Raw genomic sequence first — 19825 nt, forward strand, 5'->3', positions numbered from 1 at the left:
CCCTTGGGGGCTCTTGCCTTGCCCACAGATTGTGCCAGGGCTGGGGCAGGGGTGGGCTCTCTTAAGTGCCCCCTTAAGTGCCTTGGTCCACTAAATATATAATAATATAGTAGAGACTTTCAAGAAATCTGTCCCTAAATGTCTGCCTGAAAGCTACTGGGAATTATCAAAATGTTAGTGACATGAGTGAAGCAAGTGTGGTATTTTCATTCCAGCTTTCTTCATGAGTCTTGTAACCTTCAAGATATTTTAAATAATTTTCTACTTTTTTCTGCCTTTTCATGGGCAGATGAAAAGGAGGTCATTATTTGCAAATTGATTCTTACCACACCAAAATTAGAAAAGCTCAGAAAAACAAATACCATTTGAATCTGTTGCCAAAGTAGCTGAAAGTAATAGAATAAAATTTTTCCTTATTGTTCACATCAGCATTATTTAAAAGTACTTTGAAATTATATCCCTTATTCTATAGAAAGTGACTTATAGATTTAAAAATTATAGTCCTTGTGAGGATCCTTTGGCCAGTGTTTGTAAAATAGAACACTGTATCTGCGTGGTCTTTTCCTGAACTTTCCCAGTATTTTTTAGTATAGTTCACACTAAAGCATTAGAACCCTTATGGTGCTTTCTGAGAGCTACTTTATTTTTTAAGGTCCCAAACCTGTTCCTGTCAAAGTTAATAGTTTTGCCAATGACTGAAAAAGGAGCAGAATCAGACCCTAAAAAAGAAATCATCCCTGCCTGAAGTCACAACATCTCTTCATACTGGGGATGGTTCAATATTTTGTTAGAGATGACCAAATTCAAGTCTCCTAGATTTAATAAAATATTCTCTAAGCTGCCTAACATCATAGTATGTAATTCCTCTCCTCTAAATGATGGTTTTATAAACTTACATTTAATTTTACATGGGATAAATGTATTACAATTCAAAGTGATCTCTTCCTTGGATGTCTTCTAGGAATGATTGATTTAATAACTAAAAATAAGAAGAAATAATGGGATGGTTTTTTTTATTGACATATACTTTATAGCTGTTGGCAAATAATCTTCTCAGCAGTTCTCTAAAGTAATTCAAACTATCTTCTCAAGGGCAACTATCAATAGACAACTATGCTCATAAGGAGTTTAGGGGTAGCAGGAAGAATATTAGGACCTCCCTTTGAAGATCTGGGAGATCCTATTACATCAGCTGTTTTCCTGTCCTACTTAGTTTATCAATAGTCTCAGGCTAAAATATTAACTTGGCATTTCTTCCACCACTATTTTCTTACAGTATTTACTGAAATTCAAGACAACTTCAAATTTAAGATGACCCCTCAATAATTAGATTCTACACCTGAAAAATTTGTTAATGTGTTATAATTTTCCATGTGTAGAATCTAATTATTACAGGGTTGTATTAAATTCATACCATGCTCCCGACCCTCCCACTGCTGCAACAGGGCAAGAAGCAGTAGGTGGGGAAGTTGGCAGGGAAGTCAAGCAACCCAATTCTCACCCTTTGTCCTCTCATACCTTGCCCCCTGCTAAAGTGTTTACTAAAGTCTAGGAAAGAAGCTTATTTCCAAAACTTGAGGAAGGGTGCTTTGTGCCTGAAAGCTTATCTAATATCTCTCCCAACTATACAGTTTATCTAATAAAAAAAATCCCAATAACAAACAAAACCCCCTGGCTTCTTGCATAGTTCCTGGATCATGATGGGTACTACACCCCAAACATATTATGGGTCCTGAAGGTCCTGCTTTAAGTCCTCCCTTAAGATATATTTGCAAGAAATTGGCCAGGTATCACTGTCTGGATAGTACAGCTGTTTATTTACTTTCTAAAATGGTGATTTAGAGCTACAATTTGGCTGTGCCTTAGCTAACCAATGTTAACATATATCTTATTTCTGTTACCATTATGATTTCTGGTTATTTTTTTCCCCTACAACTGTGACACTTATATTATGTCTGTGACTATTTTATGTCTGTTTTATGAGTAAACACAAAAGGGTGCCAATACTATTTGGATTTTTAAGTGCCACCACAATACAATAAGGACAGTGTACTTTATATATTACGTACATATACAAATATACATCTGTATCTATCTATCAGTCTAGGACCAGTTTCTATTCCACATATGAGGTGCACAAGTGGACTTACAAACCTAAATACAGTCCTATTTCCAAGTGTTTGAAAAATAGTTAATCTGAAAGGGGAGCTAGGCCCTCTGTGTTGCTTTCTCATGATTTAGTCTTAAGATCAAACTCAATGGTGTGTTACAAAAGTAGATTAATTAATGGATTTTCAGGGACCTGAATAAAGTAGTATAAAATGCATTTAGGCACCTAAGTCCATGTAGGTCCTAATAGGCAGAATAGGATCTGGTTCATAATACATATGCTGTAGTTGTGATTTATGTCTTTTCATTTTTTTTTAAACCTTATTTGAGTTAAATCTATATTATAAGCTGAAGACTGGCCTGGGTTTTACCCAGCACTTTTCCTCCCACTGCACTAGCTCCTAAATCAATCAGTCTGTCACAGGAATAGACTGGGCAAATTCATTGTAATTTTGGATTCATATGTCCCTTAGAGAGAATTTTTGTGCATGTTAAATTATGAAAATTAAATCAGGGTTCCCAAAGTTTTTATGCCACGGCACAGCAGTCACAGCCAACTGCAACCAGAATTTCTGGCTGGCAGACAGGTAAGGATATCCCCACCCTCTGGGCAGGGGGGTGGGCCAAACCCTGTGCTGCTGCAGGTCCTGCAGAAAGAGTTGTGGCCTCTCTGCCCGGCTTTGGGGAGCCGCAGTTTGCCAATCTGCGGCCACTTCCAGTCTGGCAGCCAACTGTGCTGCAGACCACCATGGCCCAGCACTGCGCTGCGGCCGAGGGATTGAGAACCCCTGACTTAAATGAATGATGTTACCTGGAAAAGTCTGTACAGATATGAGATACATTTCTTGCATGCATAATTTTTTCAAATGTCTCAAGCAGAGGACAAAAACAAATATTGATGTAATACAAACACACACACACACACACACACACACACACACAAAATACAATAAATATATATTTTAATTTGATCTATAACTTCTATTGTCTCCATTCCTAATTTTGCCACCACATTTGTGTGATCGTGATTTCAGGATTAAGGTCTTATTAGGTGTCTACTGTTCTACTATAAATAATGTCTAGTAAAACCACAGCATAGTGCTGATTGATGGAATACTCCTTTTAAGGTGCCACTTGAATTCTCCAAAGGCCTTCACTCTTGCATCAGTGAAGAGAGAAGATCAAAGATGGATCTCAAGTAAAAGTGAAGAATGATAGTTTGCTACCCTGAGTGGTCATGGTATATTAGTTTCAGGAAACAACTGTTTCTTTTGGAAGACAGGAGGCATGGGGGATGGTGAATAGACAGAAGGCAGAGGGTTTATAAATAAATCCCAAAATAATGAATTTGTTAATGCTAACACATATTCCCTGCACAGTTTTCATGTTGTGAAGTTACAAAGAATTTTAAAAATAGTTCAGTTGATAGGTAGCCATTTCTTGATTTTGGCAGCTGACAGCCTACATAACACAATTATAACGCAACACATGAATGAAACACAAAACGAAGTCTACCTATTCTGGCAAAGCGCCAGTAGAGCTCTGACATGCTTCTACACTAGACAACCATCCATTTTCTTAAGCTCTTGGACCAAAGTTTCATATCTAATTCTCTATGCAGTTTAGCTACCTAAAAAAACATGAAGATCAGAATTGACCCTACCAGTAATTTGAACCTGTAATTCAAAGAGCCCTATGCACGATGTACTCCAAAATTGTATAACAATAATATTTGCAAAAGAAAAGGATTTCTTAGGGTGCTGTTTTTTATTGGACTAACAGTACAGTTGGGATAAAGTTAGATAGACTTTCAAATGTAAGACATTCTTCTTTAGGTGACTGTAGACATTTGAAAGCTTGTTTAATTCTATCCCAACTCTATACAGTTGGTTCAATACAAGATATCACCCTGAGAAACCCTTGCCTCTTGTATATGTGGACCATTGTGGCTACAACATCACTCTTACAATACCATAACAATAAATCTTTGAGTAATAAAGCAAAAAACTGAATATTCATCTGTTCTCAGACCAAAATATGTATCCATCTCCATGGGTACAAATTCCAATTCTTTCTCCAAATAAGTCTTGCAAACGTGGAATGCCCTTGGCATATTATGAATCCTATCTGGTATGGTTGTCCCTTGCCAGAGAATGTTACTGCTGAACTGATCGTACTGTTTTCTGGATCACTCTTGAAACCCTAAAGGTAATGAACCTGGAATAAGTCAATCTCCTTTATCTTCTCTGTGCCCCACTAACATGACAGGGAATCTCTCTGACTAACCATAGGTCATCCTGATAGCATTCACTGTGCTTTAAAATCCTGTGTCCTCTAATTCCATAAATATCATACTTTATTTCTCATATGCATCAAATATTTAATTCCCTGAATACCAGATTTTTTTCACAGACCTGTCACTTTTATAAGAGTTTTTATTTTTTCTTGCTGGTTTTCTTAGTCATTTTAACCCTTTATGAAAACATTCCTTTCAGCTTCTGTTAAACTTTACTACTTTTTAGTTTTATATTTTTTGCCACCTCTGCTGCAGTAAAGGACAGAGTCTTAAAAAAATGGAGCATCATTAAAATGATTTACTGTGTTTTTAAATCCTCCTTCAGCTCTTAGGAGGGTACATCTCACTGATCTGGTTTATAGCCTAAACTCTAATTTTCCTCCAAGAAACTGTAATTGATAATACGAGAATGCATTAAAATAGCAGCTTTAAAACACGTTAACTGGAAAAGACAATAAATATTAGTCAGTAGTCCTGGTGATATATTTCTATAGAGTTTCTAGGTTCAGATTATGTGCCATCAGGTCTAGGCAGGGAGCTATCCCCCAATTTGAAAGTTGAAATTAATGATTGTTTGACATTATCTGCAGGGTTGCTGAAATGTAAGGGTGGATGTCATGCATTAACCTAACTCACATAAAGCTCATTAACATGGAACTAATCTCAGGGTATTGAGTGTTCCCATAGTGTATCCTCTGTCATGTAGAAGTCCCATGGGACATTTAGTATCTGTGGCAGGTAGAGGAATCCTAGAAATCTAGCTCTGTTGAAACCATGTTGCCAGAGAACTAGTCCGTCTCAGTGAAAAGATCATTTGTTGTAAGATATGCAATAGGAATTAACTCAACTATCATTCTGTCCCAGCTCTTTTTATGGTGCTATTTTTTGTGCATGGGACTACTGTGACCACAGTGTCAGATCATTTGCTTCATCCTGACTGGACCATTGATCATTACAATATATTTCTCCAAAGTTTTAAGTGACTTGAGTAAGGAGCCCTGCACTTATTGGGGAAACAACAGATGTTAGAATTGTAATTTGAAGAGTGGCGGTAGGAGGAAGAATTGCAAGCTTTCACTGTGAGTGATTTATTCTACTCACTTTGCATGAATCACTTGTATTAAATTCAAAGGGGATATGCATGCATAACAGCAAAATATACACATGACTAGTTCTTTTTGTTGCTTCCAAAGAGCCACCTTTTGAATATGTCATGTCTCTTCAGTTGTCTCGCTAGGATGAATCTTATATCTTTGATTACTGAATACTCCTGGTCCCAATTGCAGCAGCTAGAAGTTTCAATGTTAACTTCATATATTCTGATTTACATCTCAGATATGAACAAGAAACAAAACATTCTTCTAATTCAAACAGATGCAAACAGTATTTTTAATGCTTATATAAGCTATAGTATTTATTTCATAAAATGGTTTTGTTGTATATAACAATTGGATGAACATGCTGTGTGTTAGTGGTAGTTTTGTTTACTAATATAGCATCAATCTCGCAATCAAAGAGTCAAAAGGCATTCTTAGCCAAGTCATATTTTGTATTATTCACATAAATGGCACATACACAGCAATTTTTGCTTATAGGTTGGGGCTGGGGTGGCATGGGTGCTAAGGCACATACATAGTTGCCCAGATGTTGCAAGTTTGAGGCTATGGTAAAGCACTCATGGCATGGCCCTCACAAATTCTAATGAATCTACAAATTCTGCTAAATACTTCATCACAAGGATGAAAAAGGAAAGGAATGCTCATAGTTTGTAGGAGCTTGCTCATAGTTTTCAGTTCATCATTACCCATATAGACATACTTGCTCTGGCCATGCAGCTGTGCAGCAAAATAGTATCACTTACGTACATGTGTAAAGCCAAACTTTTAATTGCAAAAACCCCATGACTAGCAGGTTTTAGATGGAAGAGGAGATAGGGTAGCCTTTTCATCATCTAGCCCAGTAGTCCATAATTAGGACATTGGTCCAGGGATTGGTGATGGTATCAAAGCATAAGCTAGTCATTACTCAGACACCTCTCTAGGCCTTAACACTGGTCCAGTGGAAGGCTGAATGGGAGATGTGGGGCCAGGATAAAGAGAACAAACCAGCTGGTTAATGATATGGATGCTACCCTGGAAGGTACTGGCCCCTATCTTGTAGCTTGGGTGCCTTCTTTCCCACTAGGGCAGAAACCTTTCCAGTGTTGTTTATTCAATAAATATTAAATGCAAGGTGCAGTGAGCAAGATTCAAGAGAAATTTTTACAATACACAGTAAATATTAAAGAAGTGTTCCATAGCAATGACCATGTAATATGGAAAAGGAGAGATAAAAATTACTGGGTACAGGTAAAGTATTCAATAAAATAGATGTACAGCAAAATTTGCAAGTAAGGAATCATGCTTGACCACATGAAACTTTGTGCAACTAAAATCACACAGAGCTGTAAGTAAATGCTACAGTTCTTTCAATGAATTTGTCAGTGGCCCTACATTGAAATATCTCTTGAGGAATAAGTGGTCCAGCTTTAGTGTAGCATAGTTTTAGCAGATGAAATGGATGAGTCATCTATCATTTATAATTTTTTGATCAATTTAGCCATTTTCCATTTGTGAATTGTTTGTGAGCAGATTGTGATTTCCTTGGAAGTAGTTCTTATGTTAAATTATTTGCCAAATATTTTCTGTGAATAATATTGGGTCCTAAGCAGCCTATTTTTCCTATATAAGGCATTAAAACTGCTTTGGTTCATTTTGAATAAGACAATTGAATATGCTATATATTTAGTTCCTCTTTGGTTAAACATGTCACCAGGAAATTAATTTTCTAGTGGAGCTGCTGCATGTTTACTAAATCAATAAGATTTTCCTAGTAATTTCTTAAAATTGACTGCTTTTCTTATAACCTTGTCAGTGTCCAGAGTTACTAACTAGAGCACACACAAAAGAAAGATTGAAACATTCAAAGGAATGCTTTGGAGTCTGTCTCCAGTTATATTTAACAGCCAGTAAATAAAGGTGCTTTGAATAAGATTGCATAAAGATTATTTCTGATAATTTTATCCAATGGAAAAAGTAATGTTTTCATTATGGTTCACATGCAGGTGCTGCTTCTAGAATGGATGCCCATATGACTCCTTTGATGCCAACTCAAGTCACCAGGGTAACTGCTGTATCTACACCAGCTGTGACTTTCATGGCAACCAATTTGGTGGATCAGACATTAACAGGTGTGTTTATGTTTCAATGTACTGATTATATTACTAAAGCATATGTTGCATATTTGTGTATTCCCAACCAAATCATGTTTTCCATACTGAAAACTGAAAAGCATTTAAAAAAAAATTCTGCAAGTGTACAGAATTTTTTCTCGTGCCTTAGAAATTTATTCACAGTGTGTTGGATACTATTCACCCTGCCTGGTGCTTGGCATCACCTTTGCATGTAGTGATACAAAACATCACAGGCACTTGGCATGGGGGTTGCACATCATCATAGGTGGACACGTGAGCTTCAGTGTCTAATGCCAAGGTCAGTGTTGGTGGGGGAAGGGGAAGGGGCACAACCAGCCCCAACTCTGTTCAGAGTAGGCTGAAATTATAGTAAACTTTGCTATGTGACTGCTCAGAGCATATTCTGGCAGACAAGTTCTTTGGGTAGATGTGATATATTTTATTAGACCAACTAAATAGTTGGAAAAATTGTTCTTTGCAAGCTTTCAGGCACAAACACCCTTCTTCAGGCATAATTTGTGCTCAAAACCTTGCAGAGAACAATTTTTCCAACTACTTATTTGGTCTAATAAAAGATATGACATCTATCCAAAGATCCTTGTCTGCCTATGTCCTTAGACCAACATGGCTACAACCAAAACCGCCAGAACATATTCTAACATTTAATGTGGCATGACAGTACTTACTACACTCTAAATAAAACACGTGCTCAGTGACCCAAGCAACAAGATCTACTGTTAGTGGCAGAGGAACACTGCTCTTGAAATCTGGTAAAGTACTTCCTCTTTCCGTTTTGAATGAGAGGCTGAATCAAGCTGAGGTACTTTAAGACACTGCAGCAGTATGTATGGTCTGGATCATAGGCTCTTTATGTTCTCCATAACCTGACCCCATATTACAACAGTAAACAAGGTTTCAGTTCAATTCAAAATTTTACCTATCTATAAGCAAAAAAAAAAAAAAAAATAGAAGTAACCCTGTTTGGACATATTTCTTACCCCTAAGTTGTGAACACATTTCTAGGGATATTTTATGAGAAATAGTGGGACTATTCAAGAATGAATACTTTTCAGTCATTGTGTAATGCTAATCTAATTTCTTATGCTACAAAGATAATAGCATAAGAATATTTCCCTCATAGGAATGCCAAATTGGCATGCCCCATTTTAGGAGCTGAGCTGATTTTCTGTGTTCACATCTAAATGCTTGCTAAATGTCTAAATGCATGCTTTGTGAAAACAGTTGTGTTTCAGTTACCTAAATTGTATTGGTAAATTGTGTCCATGCTAAAGATTTAGATATAACATAAAATAAGGTGAAGATTTGTCCTATAAAATTTGTGAAGTTGGGCTGTTCTAGAAAAAAGAAAAATGGAATCATAGATTCTCTTTGAGAATATGTTTCTGTTTGTTACATCATTTACAAAGAAATTAGTTTGGAGTTTTTTTTATTTCACTGAATATTCTCTCGCAAACATGTACACATTTCATTTTCAGGCATTAATTCTTGGAAACCTTCAGGGAACATCTTCCTTTTGATGTGCTTCATTTTAAATTGAAAAGTTTTTCTACTTTTGTCACCTTCTACTCATTTTTCAGCAGTTCTTCTGTTTTCATCACTTTCAGAGTTATACTGCTTGAAAATGACAAATCCCTGCTTAAAAATCACCTCGAGTGTGAGAATTATGCTAAATTATGTTCAGTTTCCTTATTGAAAACAAATCTTTTGATATAAATGAACTTGGATACTTTTTAAAGAGTATTCTGAGGGTCAGGCAAAATTTTGCTCACGGTGGGTTCATCTGCACATACGCTTTACTGTAGAGTATACTAATTAGCTCAGCAGTAAAGCATCGCCATCTACATGTGTGCTGGTATTAGGGGCAGTAAATTAATTAACTCTACCACAAAATAGTACTGTTGGGGACAGTACTATCTTATAGCAGAGTACTTATGTGTGCTGAAATGCATGTGTAGGTGGTGGCAGGGGCTGGCTGAGGCCTGACACCTAGCACTACACGTTAGCACCCTCATGCCCCAGCCAGCCCCTCCACAGCTCAGCGGTGCCCAGAACCCAGAGCTGTCCCCACGAGTCCTCTGCCAGCCCAGGGCTGATCTGCCCTGCTCAGAGTACTTCAGTCCCAGGCACATGTATAGTTGTGCCCTGGAGCACTTGACTCCAGTGTGGACTGTGTGGGAGTTTATTGCTGCACCTTAATTACACATATAGATGCACCCAGTGTCTTGCTAATGTACACTAGTGTAGCCCATTGTAAGATGGAATTTTTAGTTGCCATTTTCCATGTTTAATCTTCCAAATGATGGATTTAAAAACAATGGTCCCTTCCCATTTTATCCAGAACGTTGTGTGGTAACATGACTGTATGAAGCCTTTTTGTGACTATCAATATTTTCTCCTAGTGTGACAACATTTGTTCGACAGGGGTGTTTATACACATGCTCTGGGAGTGTACATGTGGGGGGACGGAATGTGTATCAGCATTCCTGTGCTAAAAAATGGCAGCGGGGGCACTTTAACTAAAGCTTATTGAATGAGTTTTAGTTAAAGCACCCGTGCCACCATTTTTAAGCGTGGGGATGCCAATGCATGAGATGCTGGAGTGTCTTGGAATGCAATAATTACCATGCTTCAGCAGATTTAGTTAATCAATATTTACTGCAGTTACAGTGTATTGGAGCAGCCTTACTGCTCGTGTATAGGCACCCTCTGCTTCCTAAATCAAATGGCTTCAGGAGGCTTATTGAAAGGTGATAGTTGTAGAAAAGCAGTTGTTATATTTTTACACTTATCTATGTAACGTAAATGAGATTAATGTTATATTATTTCCAATTTTCTCCTCACAAATATAAAACTCATTCATCTTTCCTTATACGACTTGTTTGATTTGCTTCCTATTTCATCAAGAAAAATAACAATTTCACTGTAGTATGGATTATCCTTTAATAATATCCAGAAGGACACACACCATTTCAGTGGCTTACTACACAGAGTTATCGTTGTCCTCAATGCAGGAAGAAGAAGAAGATGATTGATAATAACACTACAAATTCAAAGTTTGGAAGTCTTGCACTTGCAGATCTCAAAGGTCTTTATGAATGAGTAAACATAATTATCCTCATTGTGCAGATGAGGCACAGAAAAGACTAAATGCCTTGCTTGAGGTCACAAAGTGACACATTACTTCACTCCCTGCTGTTTATTAAATGGTCTGAGAAAGTCTAGAATATGGCACAAATGAGAGGACTTCCAGGCTGTATTAACTTTGGGCCATATTATGCCCTTCTCAGCCACATTCTTGTGCATATGGAGGGGAAACACTGCCTCTGTATCTGCCCATTGACCTCGATATACATGGACTCATGGAGAAGCAACGAGATGGGAGACTGTATTCAACAGTGGAGCGCTTGCCAGGAAGTCAGAGCAGACTCCATTGGAAAAGTTCTGGTTTGGGTGGGCTGCACTGCAAAACAGAGAATGCTACTTTTGGGTAAAAATATCTGCAAAAGCTTGGAATTTGAATACTTTATAAAACAGAAACCAATTAAATAAGTCAAGGAAATAGAAATTTATTTCTTAGAGATATAATGTTTTGTAGGTCATAGGCAAGCATTTATATCATTGGGTAACTGTGCTGATGCAGCACAGCAGCTTTCTGCCTCCTTCTGTCCCCTGGCACTTGTCCGGGTCGATGGGACTGGAAGCCATTCTCCCACAGTGGCAAGCCTCCTGGAGTGCAGGACCCTTGCTGTCATGGGATAGCTAACTGCTGTCCCTCATATTCCTCTGGACTGACCTGCAGAAGTGTGTATGTTGGGGATGGGGTTGGGGGCAGATGGTTGGAGCCATTCTCTCTGGTTGCAACCAGCCTCAGGCCCTGGGAGGATTTTTGTTAAAGATGAATGTTCTTTTTTCCCCTTTTCTCTGCCAATCAGCTGATGGATGGACATTTTTAAGGCAGGGTCCCCACAGAGCTCGCTGACAGCTATCCCTGGGCAGGCTAGTGGGGGAAAATTGCTCTCCCTCCTTCCCTGTCTCTTAGAGGGAGAGACTGAGAGGAGATATTAAATGATCTCAAAACCCCATAAAAGTATGCAACCATTCAAATTAGATGGGGAGGAGGGAGAGAGATTGCTGTTAGGAATCAGTCTAACTTTCTTCCAGTTCTTTTCTGCAAGAAATCCCTTATGCCATGTTACACTTTCTTTTTCCCTTCTCCCAGCACAAATGTAATGTCTGTCCATGGCCAAAGTCTAGCTGGGGAGACAGTTCGCAGCCACCCTGCTCTGTACTGCACTTTATATATTCTGACTAAACTAAGGTAGTGCTACATATTGTGGCCAAGTGTGAGTATTTTCAGATCTTTTATGAAGGCAAACTTGAAGTGAACTTGAAAGGGAAAATAATTAAAATGGATAAAAGGAAATATTTCCCAACAGAGTGCATAGATAACCAATGAGAATCCATTGCCAAGGGCAGATAGTTAGGGAGAATTTTAAAAGCAATTGATATTTTAACATTTGCAGCCACATGTTCAAGTGTCAAAATGTCACAAGGATTATTAACTCTCATGTCTGGCAAATAGTTTTGGAGGATCCAAACAGATTCTGTCACCCTGCCACCCAAAACCTGTTGCATAATTGAACAGGTATTGTGAATGATGAAGATGGGGAACTTTTCTCTGACATAATTCAGAGAACTAGCCAGATCCAATTCTACCTACTAGACATCTAAGTGTATGTAGGCACCCAAGTGCAATTCTGTTTCACCCTATTTGAGTCCCTGAAGACCTAACAAGGCACCTACTTTTGTGACACATAGGGCACATCTACACATGCAATTAAAACAAAGTGATAAATTCCAGAGTTTATTGCTCCAGAATGTATTGCTCCTGGGCACACTGTTTCAGCATGTACCCAGGACCACAGCACATTGAGCTGGGTCAGAGTAACCCTGGCTATCAGAGGACTCTGGGGGGGCCAGCCTGCCAGCCTGGGGCTGCTCCCCTAACCCAGCTCAGCATGCTGTGGAGAGGGTGGGCAGGGGGGAGGAGGAAGGGGAAGTAGGGCTGGCTCCTGCATAAAGATGCTATAGGACTATCCTGTAGGGCAGAAGTATGGGGCTATCCAGAAGGGCAGCATGTACACGTGTGCTGCTTCTGAGTGAAAAACTACACAGCAGAATAGTACTTGCCTAATAGGGGCACACATGTAGATGCACTATATTTACTGCAAAGCTAGTTAGTCTACTCCACAGTAAATGTCTTGTATAGATACGCTCACAGTCCATTTATCCTGAAGACTGAGTTGGAAACAAAAAAACAGCTTGGAGAAGGAGGACCCACCCAACTTTTGTATTGATAGATTTTCAGGGACTCAGACTGGAGTGTGATCACATTTAGGCACCTAACTCAAGTTACATGCCTAATAGATGGAAGGGAATCTGGCCCTAAGTGTGTTTATCCCTGTGGTGGTACTTAATGATGGCTATCACTTGCAAAAGCTAAAGTATGCATATACATACATGTATCTGGTACCATTAACTTATATATAGGGCCCAGTTTAAATCATGGGCCCAGCTAATGGTGTGGTGAACCCCTTAATCTTGGAGTTCCCCCCACGCACCCCCCACATCGCTGATTGATGGAGGGACCCCATTAGCCCCTCTGCTTGCTGCTCAGACCTGATGGCCAGGAGGCGAACACTGCAGTTTTAAATATGCCACCATTTTTGGCTCCTGCCCCTTGCTGCTGAACAAACAGGAGGCAAAAACTGTGATATATTTAAAACCATGTTTTTCACCTCCTGGTCATCAGGAGCAAGTAGTAAACAGTTAGGCCAGCAGGTCTTCTCCGTTGATCAGTGGCAGGGGGCTGCACAGGGTAAACTCCAAGATTAAAGGAGCCACTGTGCTGTGAGCTGAACATGTGTTTTAAACCAGGTCTTACTTACATGGAACTGCTGACATGCATAAAAGTATACATATTCATATATCTTGGTAGGAGTAGAGCCTAAATATTCCATTTGTATCCTGTCTAGTTCTGTGAACTTTCTTTGTTAACTATATCTCATAACCCAATGGTTTAATAATTATATGATCAACATTAAATATACCTTTTGTAATCAGTTCATTAATGATTCATGACTTTCATTAACTGAAGGGATTTGTGTTCTTTGTAGTGAAAAACACAGTATGACTTTGATTATTCAAATATCATGGGGGATAGTGAATGTATTAGATCATCAAGTTTCTCTAACTGAGGGGAATTTGAATGTAAATAAGAAACTTTAGGATGTGTGACCCTGTTTTAGATAATGTAGAGTTTCATAAAATTGAAATTTTACTGTAATGTTGTGACAGATTCCCCAGCCCTATTCACTAGGACATTATTTCTATTCAGATTACATCCCAGAAAAATGCGTTATAGACAGTTCAACAGCAATCTATGCACATAATGCTAACAATTGTTTCTTCATCAGAAATACTATTCAATGGTTCATTAATGCCTTTGTTTTCTTTCAAAAGCTAAAGGAATTTTGCAAAAGCAGTAGCCACATCAAAATAAAATACACATGCTTATTATTGAGTCTGTGTTAAAACAGGAGACTGACAGCTGAAAAATTCATTCATCAGACTTGTTGTGACATATAACTAAGAGATTACAAGCAGTTAGTCCCTGTCTGAAGTATAGAAATGCCTTTCAAATTATTGCAACAATTCTGTTTTATTTCTGAATTGGATACTAAGAACTAGGACTGGCAACTATTCTGGCATTCATTTATCACCTTCATCATGATATTACCTGAACATCTTTTTTTAGTACAGCCTGCAGATCCATTTCATTCAGCCCAGAGTGGGGATGCAAGTGATATTTGACAGCAGAGGCTTCATTTATTCCATGCCATGCCACACTAGTGGGAAGAAGGAATAGCAGAAGCCAGGTCCTTATGACAGCCTGCCTTGGACTGAAAGTGGATCACGCTGGCCCACTGCCAGAAAACAGTGCCAACCCTCTTGTAGTGTCTTAAGTGATGGGACAAACATCTCTCGTGTGGTTAATTCTTTCTTTATTCTTGCCCCAGGGCAGAACTGCATGTGAAGTGCCGTATTTTATATTTCTAATGATACATATTTTTTAAAGTTTATGTTGCTATGTTTTTATTTTAAGAAAGACAAGGTCTATGTAGTACACTTTTGCTCTTAGAATGAAAATTGGTGAACGCTGGTGGTCCTTGATTTGTGTGGAAGTCCATACTACAGTTTCAGATTGAAAAAGGTCAGCAACCTACAGAACAGATTTGCCCTTGTGGTTAAAAGTTCCCTGGCACTCGAGAATTGCAGCATGCTAGAACATTACCTGATCTTGTGGATATCCTGGGCCAGGACCATTGAGGGCCTTGAATGCTTTAAACTTGGTATTCTGTGGGAAACAGCACAGACATCAAAGGACAGTATAGCAGCAAGAACTATAAAAGACTGTATAACAGAGTACACATTGGTTTAAAATTTCTTTCCTGTGTCAAAAATTGTCGAACTGAAAATAACCATAATGTGCTGAAAACCTTCAATAATTCATAAAATAAAATTTAGAGGGTACCCAGTGAAAATAAAGGCTAGGGACAGACATTCAAAAAACCTGAGCCTGAATTGATTCAGTCTTTTCAGGTTAGTCTAATCTGCAAAGCTTGCACTTATTTGTAGACATTCCCTTTTCATTCTAGACATGGGGGTACATGCCTGCAGTGGCTCAGGCTAGAATCCAGGGGGTGCTAGAGCAGCCCTCACTTGCTTCCACAGCACTGAACTGGGGGGGGGGGGGGATGGCCAGGCCCCAGAAAGAGGCTTTGATTATTTCTCCCCTCCCTCTTCCCAAGCAGCCCCCAGCAGGGAATGTTTATCACCCCTAACTCAGTGTTTATCAACCAGTTAAGAAAACAAAGCCTCTCTCCATTAACTAATGGAGCTCTTCTTAAACAGCTCTTCTTAAACAGGTTTTCCAAGTAAGGACATTAAGCGACCTGTTGATCAGCTCCAAAAAGCCTGTCTGTCTCTGTCATCTCCCACAGCACAGACTGTAGCCATCATGTGATCTGCTAGCTAATGCTGTGGTGTCTGTGTAAGGCATAGGGGAGGGGGGAATAGTCCCCGCTTAGCAGGGAGAGGCCAGGCAGACTTTCTGTGCCTGCAAGTCTGTGCCAGAGCTGCAGCCAGGGAGCAGAGGGGAGGGACCGGCCCTGGTGTGGAGCAGAGATCCCTGCCCAGCCCAGAGAGCATGCCAGGATGCTGGGGGTATCTGGTTTAGTTTAAACCAGCCAAGGGTCTGGGACAGACATTCCATAAACTGGTTTGACCCAAATCACTTAAGTCTAATACTACATTCAACCAGGTTTATCTCAAACCAGTTTCAGCCATTTTCAAACTGGTTTGTGTGCACTTAACATCTGTTCTGTTACAGGTTTAAATCAGTTTCTGATCACTCAAACCAGTTTATGTGTAATGTCTGTTCCTAGCTGAAGAGACTTGTGAACTGGTTTCCTTTATAGATTGAAAGTATCCAATGAGATTCTTTTGAAAGAAGGTCACAATTGAGGAGACCAGTACACTTGCTTTTTTTTTCCTCCTCATTTTTGTTACACTAATTTAGAATTCCATTTCAGTGGGAGAAATTAATATAGTGAAGTATGATTTTTTGTTTTTGGACAATGAGATGTACTGACCAACAATGCTGTGGGGAAAAAAATTGCATATCAGAATGGCAAAGAGCGTAGTTCAGAGGTAGGCAACCTGCAGCATGGATGCCAAAGTATGGCGTGCAAACGCTTTTTGCTTGGCATGAGTAGCTCAGGGTACACAGTGGAGAAGCGGGTTCCACAACAAGGATTGGGTCCTTTGCGGCTCCCCTACTGCCCAACCCTGGCACGTCAACATGTTACAAGTCACAATTGTGGTTGTTTCTGGCACTCTGCCCAAAAATGTTGCTGACCCCTGGTGTAGTCTCTGGCATAAAGTCAGGGTGGATCATGTACTGGGCAGTACTGAAAGACTTGAATGCAAACCTGAAAAAGTCCTAGACAACAGAAAAGTCTTTTCTTCCATACCAGATGCATTACAGGTGTTTCACATATTTATGGACCGGAGACATAGAATTCTCTCATGTTACTTTTCTTCCTGTATTTCTGCCATGCAGTAAATCCACAGGACAGTAATACAGAAGAGAACTGGTATGGAAATTGTTGGGGAAGAAGGAAAGAAAAATGATTGCTCTGAGGGAAGTTTTAAGGAGAAGAGATAGAAAGCTTGGCAGATAAGAAGGAGATTGTACTAGGCAAAAAATACAGCATAATGAAAGACACTAAATAAAGAAATAATATGGGCAGTAGAGAAAAGGCAAAAAAGCATTAGGCCATATTTTGGACTGCATGCTGACACTAACACAGGATCCTGCCCAAAAACACAATCAAGTCCAAAGAAGAAGATACAATGAAGAAGAGGTTTGTACAGGAAGAAACACATGCAGAAGGAGTAGGAGAGGTATAGGTATGGCAATAAAACAAAGAGCTTTCAGGTACATGAACTTAATGTGAATATACTGATATCTCAGAAATTTAGGGAAAGTTTTAAAAGGGCTTTTAGACACCTAACACATACACTTCAAAAAAGGTATGTATTATTAATTTCAATGCAGGTTAGGTGTCTAAATACCTTTAAACATATAGGCCCTAGCATATGAGGACCACAGCTCTTAAGATGATGTAAATCAGCTATATTGTATGGACTTCACTGATGATAAACCAATTTATACCAGCTGAGGATCTGGCCATTTATCTAAAGATAAAATAATTAACAGAGCTGATAGCTCTGAATCGTTGCAGTTAATTAACAGCACTGAATGGTGTCTGCTTTGTGCTTGCTTGCTTGCTTCCTTTCTTCCTTCCTTCCTGTTAAATAAGTACAATAATAACTGCAGGGTTCTATCTTTAATAACATATATAAATTGTTTACACACATATTGTGTAATACACTGAAGATAATGCCTCTGGTAACACTTTACTTTTATGTTATGAATTATTATTCATTCAGTTCTACCTGCAGCAAAAAATTTAAAGAAGTCTTGTTAATCAAATGTCTTTATTCAAAAGTCTCCAGCGCACCCTTAGGTGGCAGTAAAACAACTATGCCAACATATCCTTGTTAATTATGGTACTAAGTTTAAGAGGAAAATTTTTTTTGTTGAAATCATATTATGGTATCTTAATTGTCAGACTACAGTATATTTTATGAACTTTTATTAAACTGAATTGGGGAAGAGTTGATTTAGGAAGGGAAAATCAAATCTGTAGACTAATGTACCAAATACAAGAGAGCAGAAACATGTATCTCAATAGACGTCCTGTCTTTCAGCAGGTATAGAAGAGAAATGTTTGAAGTGACCTGTTAAGATTCCCCCTTATGGGCAGTTGAAGCTTCATAGCTTTAGTTTGTAGGTGGCCTCTGTGATCACTGTTTGCTTTTCAGGGACTCCAGCTCTAATGTTTTTCTAGTTCTCAGGTGCCCTCATTAACAAAGGGCTTGCACTGTAACAACACCTCTCAGCTATATGTGATCAAGTGCAGCTACATATTGTTGTGCTAGATGCAAGAATCCCTTGGCTGAAATTTTATGGCTTTTTACATGGCCTTTTTAATACAGGAGATTAGTGTCAGTGGTTCTAAAAGTACCTTCTAGTCTTAAAATTAATTAATCTAAGAGGCATATAATGTATTCAGTGAATTTAGCTTCTTATTCCTGTTTTTTAATCATTTTTGTCAGATTCTGTTGAATATACACACTATTCCAAACTGTTTGCCTATTTTTTGTAAGTATATTTTATTGTGTGATTAGTCATGAAATGTCTTACAGAATTATTCAGATATGCATGCTTGCTTTGTTATGTTTCAGATGTGTGACTTGTTCCCTACATCACTTCACTACTTTTCCTTTCTAAATAATACTGATGTGGGGGAGAGACTTTAAAAGAAAAAATGGGATCTAGGCTCTGACATCCCTTTGACTTTTTCAAAATCCTTTTAGTTGAACTGTTTTGTCCTAAAAGTAGTATCTCTAAAATATAACAAAAGGAAGAAGAATCAGATTTTCTTTTGATTTGTTTTACAAAACCTTTATAAAATGTATCAAGCCCATCAGATCAACTCTGATGTCTTCCTATTAATCTGATTCTGTCTACTCAGTCTCACTTTTCTAGTGCTTTGTAGTATGTAAAAGAAAGTAAAAACAAGTTCAGTTCTTGGCCTGACATTTTACCAGTAAAATCCCAGATGTTCACCTTTTTGTTTGAAACTGTGGAAGTAATGAACAAATTAAATGTCTCATTTACAAATTCTTACACTCCTAATAAGATTTTAAAATAAGATATAGTTAGTGTGTCTACTGAAAAGAGGGAACATTTGAGGGGAAGGAAAAGCTAGAGACATTTTCTGTTGTAATAGGTATTCCTTTCATAGTCACTGAGATTTTCAACAAATTTAAAGTCTTGCATGGAGGGTTTTTTGTCTCTGTTTTTTACAAATGCTAATTGGGCTTTGGTGCGTTACCTGGTTTAATAAAACAAAATGGTATTTCTATAGTTCTCTGAGAATTAGTGTCGTTGCAGAACATGTGGTATCTCAGGGTTCCCTGTCCCCTGTGTGAGCTGCTCCACAAATTCTGATGCCCTTGTCATGAAATAATCCTTACATGAGAAATAGAGTTACTTTTTGATTAATGAATCAGAGAGAATGATTAGAGGGGGGCTAAAGGGCTTCTAATGATAGAAATACAGCAATAAACAAGAAAAAATAGAATACACATGCCTAATGAATATGAAGTTGGGTTATTTTTTTGTTTTGTTTGTTCTTTTCTTTCAGATTAGGTAAATTCCTAATAATCCCATCTCCAATTCTTCTTTCATCTTTGAGTAATCCAAAGAAGGAGGAGCTGTTTAAACATTTATTTACCTTGATCAGTGTTTTGGTTTCAAACCAGCAATATATATTTTTTCATTAATATGTATATGTATATATATGTTTCATAGTTGCATAGTTTCTAGGGTTGGAAGGGACCTGAGCAGATCATAGAATCATAGAAGTCGGGTCGGAAGGGACCTTGTAGATCTTCAAGTCTGAACCCCTGCC

General features: G+C 38.4%; 1 protein-coding gene across 1 annotated transcript in view; it reads left to right on the forward strand.

Moving 5' to 3' along the window:
• Positions 1-19825, forward strand: part of TCERG1L (transcription elongation regulator 1 like) — a 228811-nt gene that overhangs the window by 142160 nt on the left and 66826 nt on the right. The window contains exon 5 of the mRNA XM_019555453.1: positions 7509-7634. Within this exon, the coding sequence (XP_019410998.1) occupies positions 7509-7634 (126 nt within the window). The remainder of the gene's footprint in view (positions 1-7508; positions 7635-19825) is intronic.

Source organism: Crocodylus porosus, unplaced genomic scaffold, assembly GCF_001723895.1.
Source record: "Crocodylus porosus isolate Cpor-Errol unplaced genomic scaffold, CroPor_comp1, whole genome shotgun sequence".
In the NCBI taxonomy this organism is placed as follows: Eukaryota; Metazoa; Chordata; order Crocodylia; family Crocodylidae; genus Crocodylus; species Crocodylus porosus.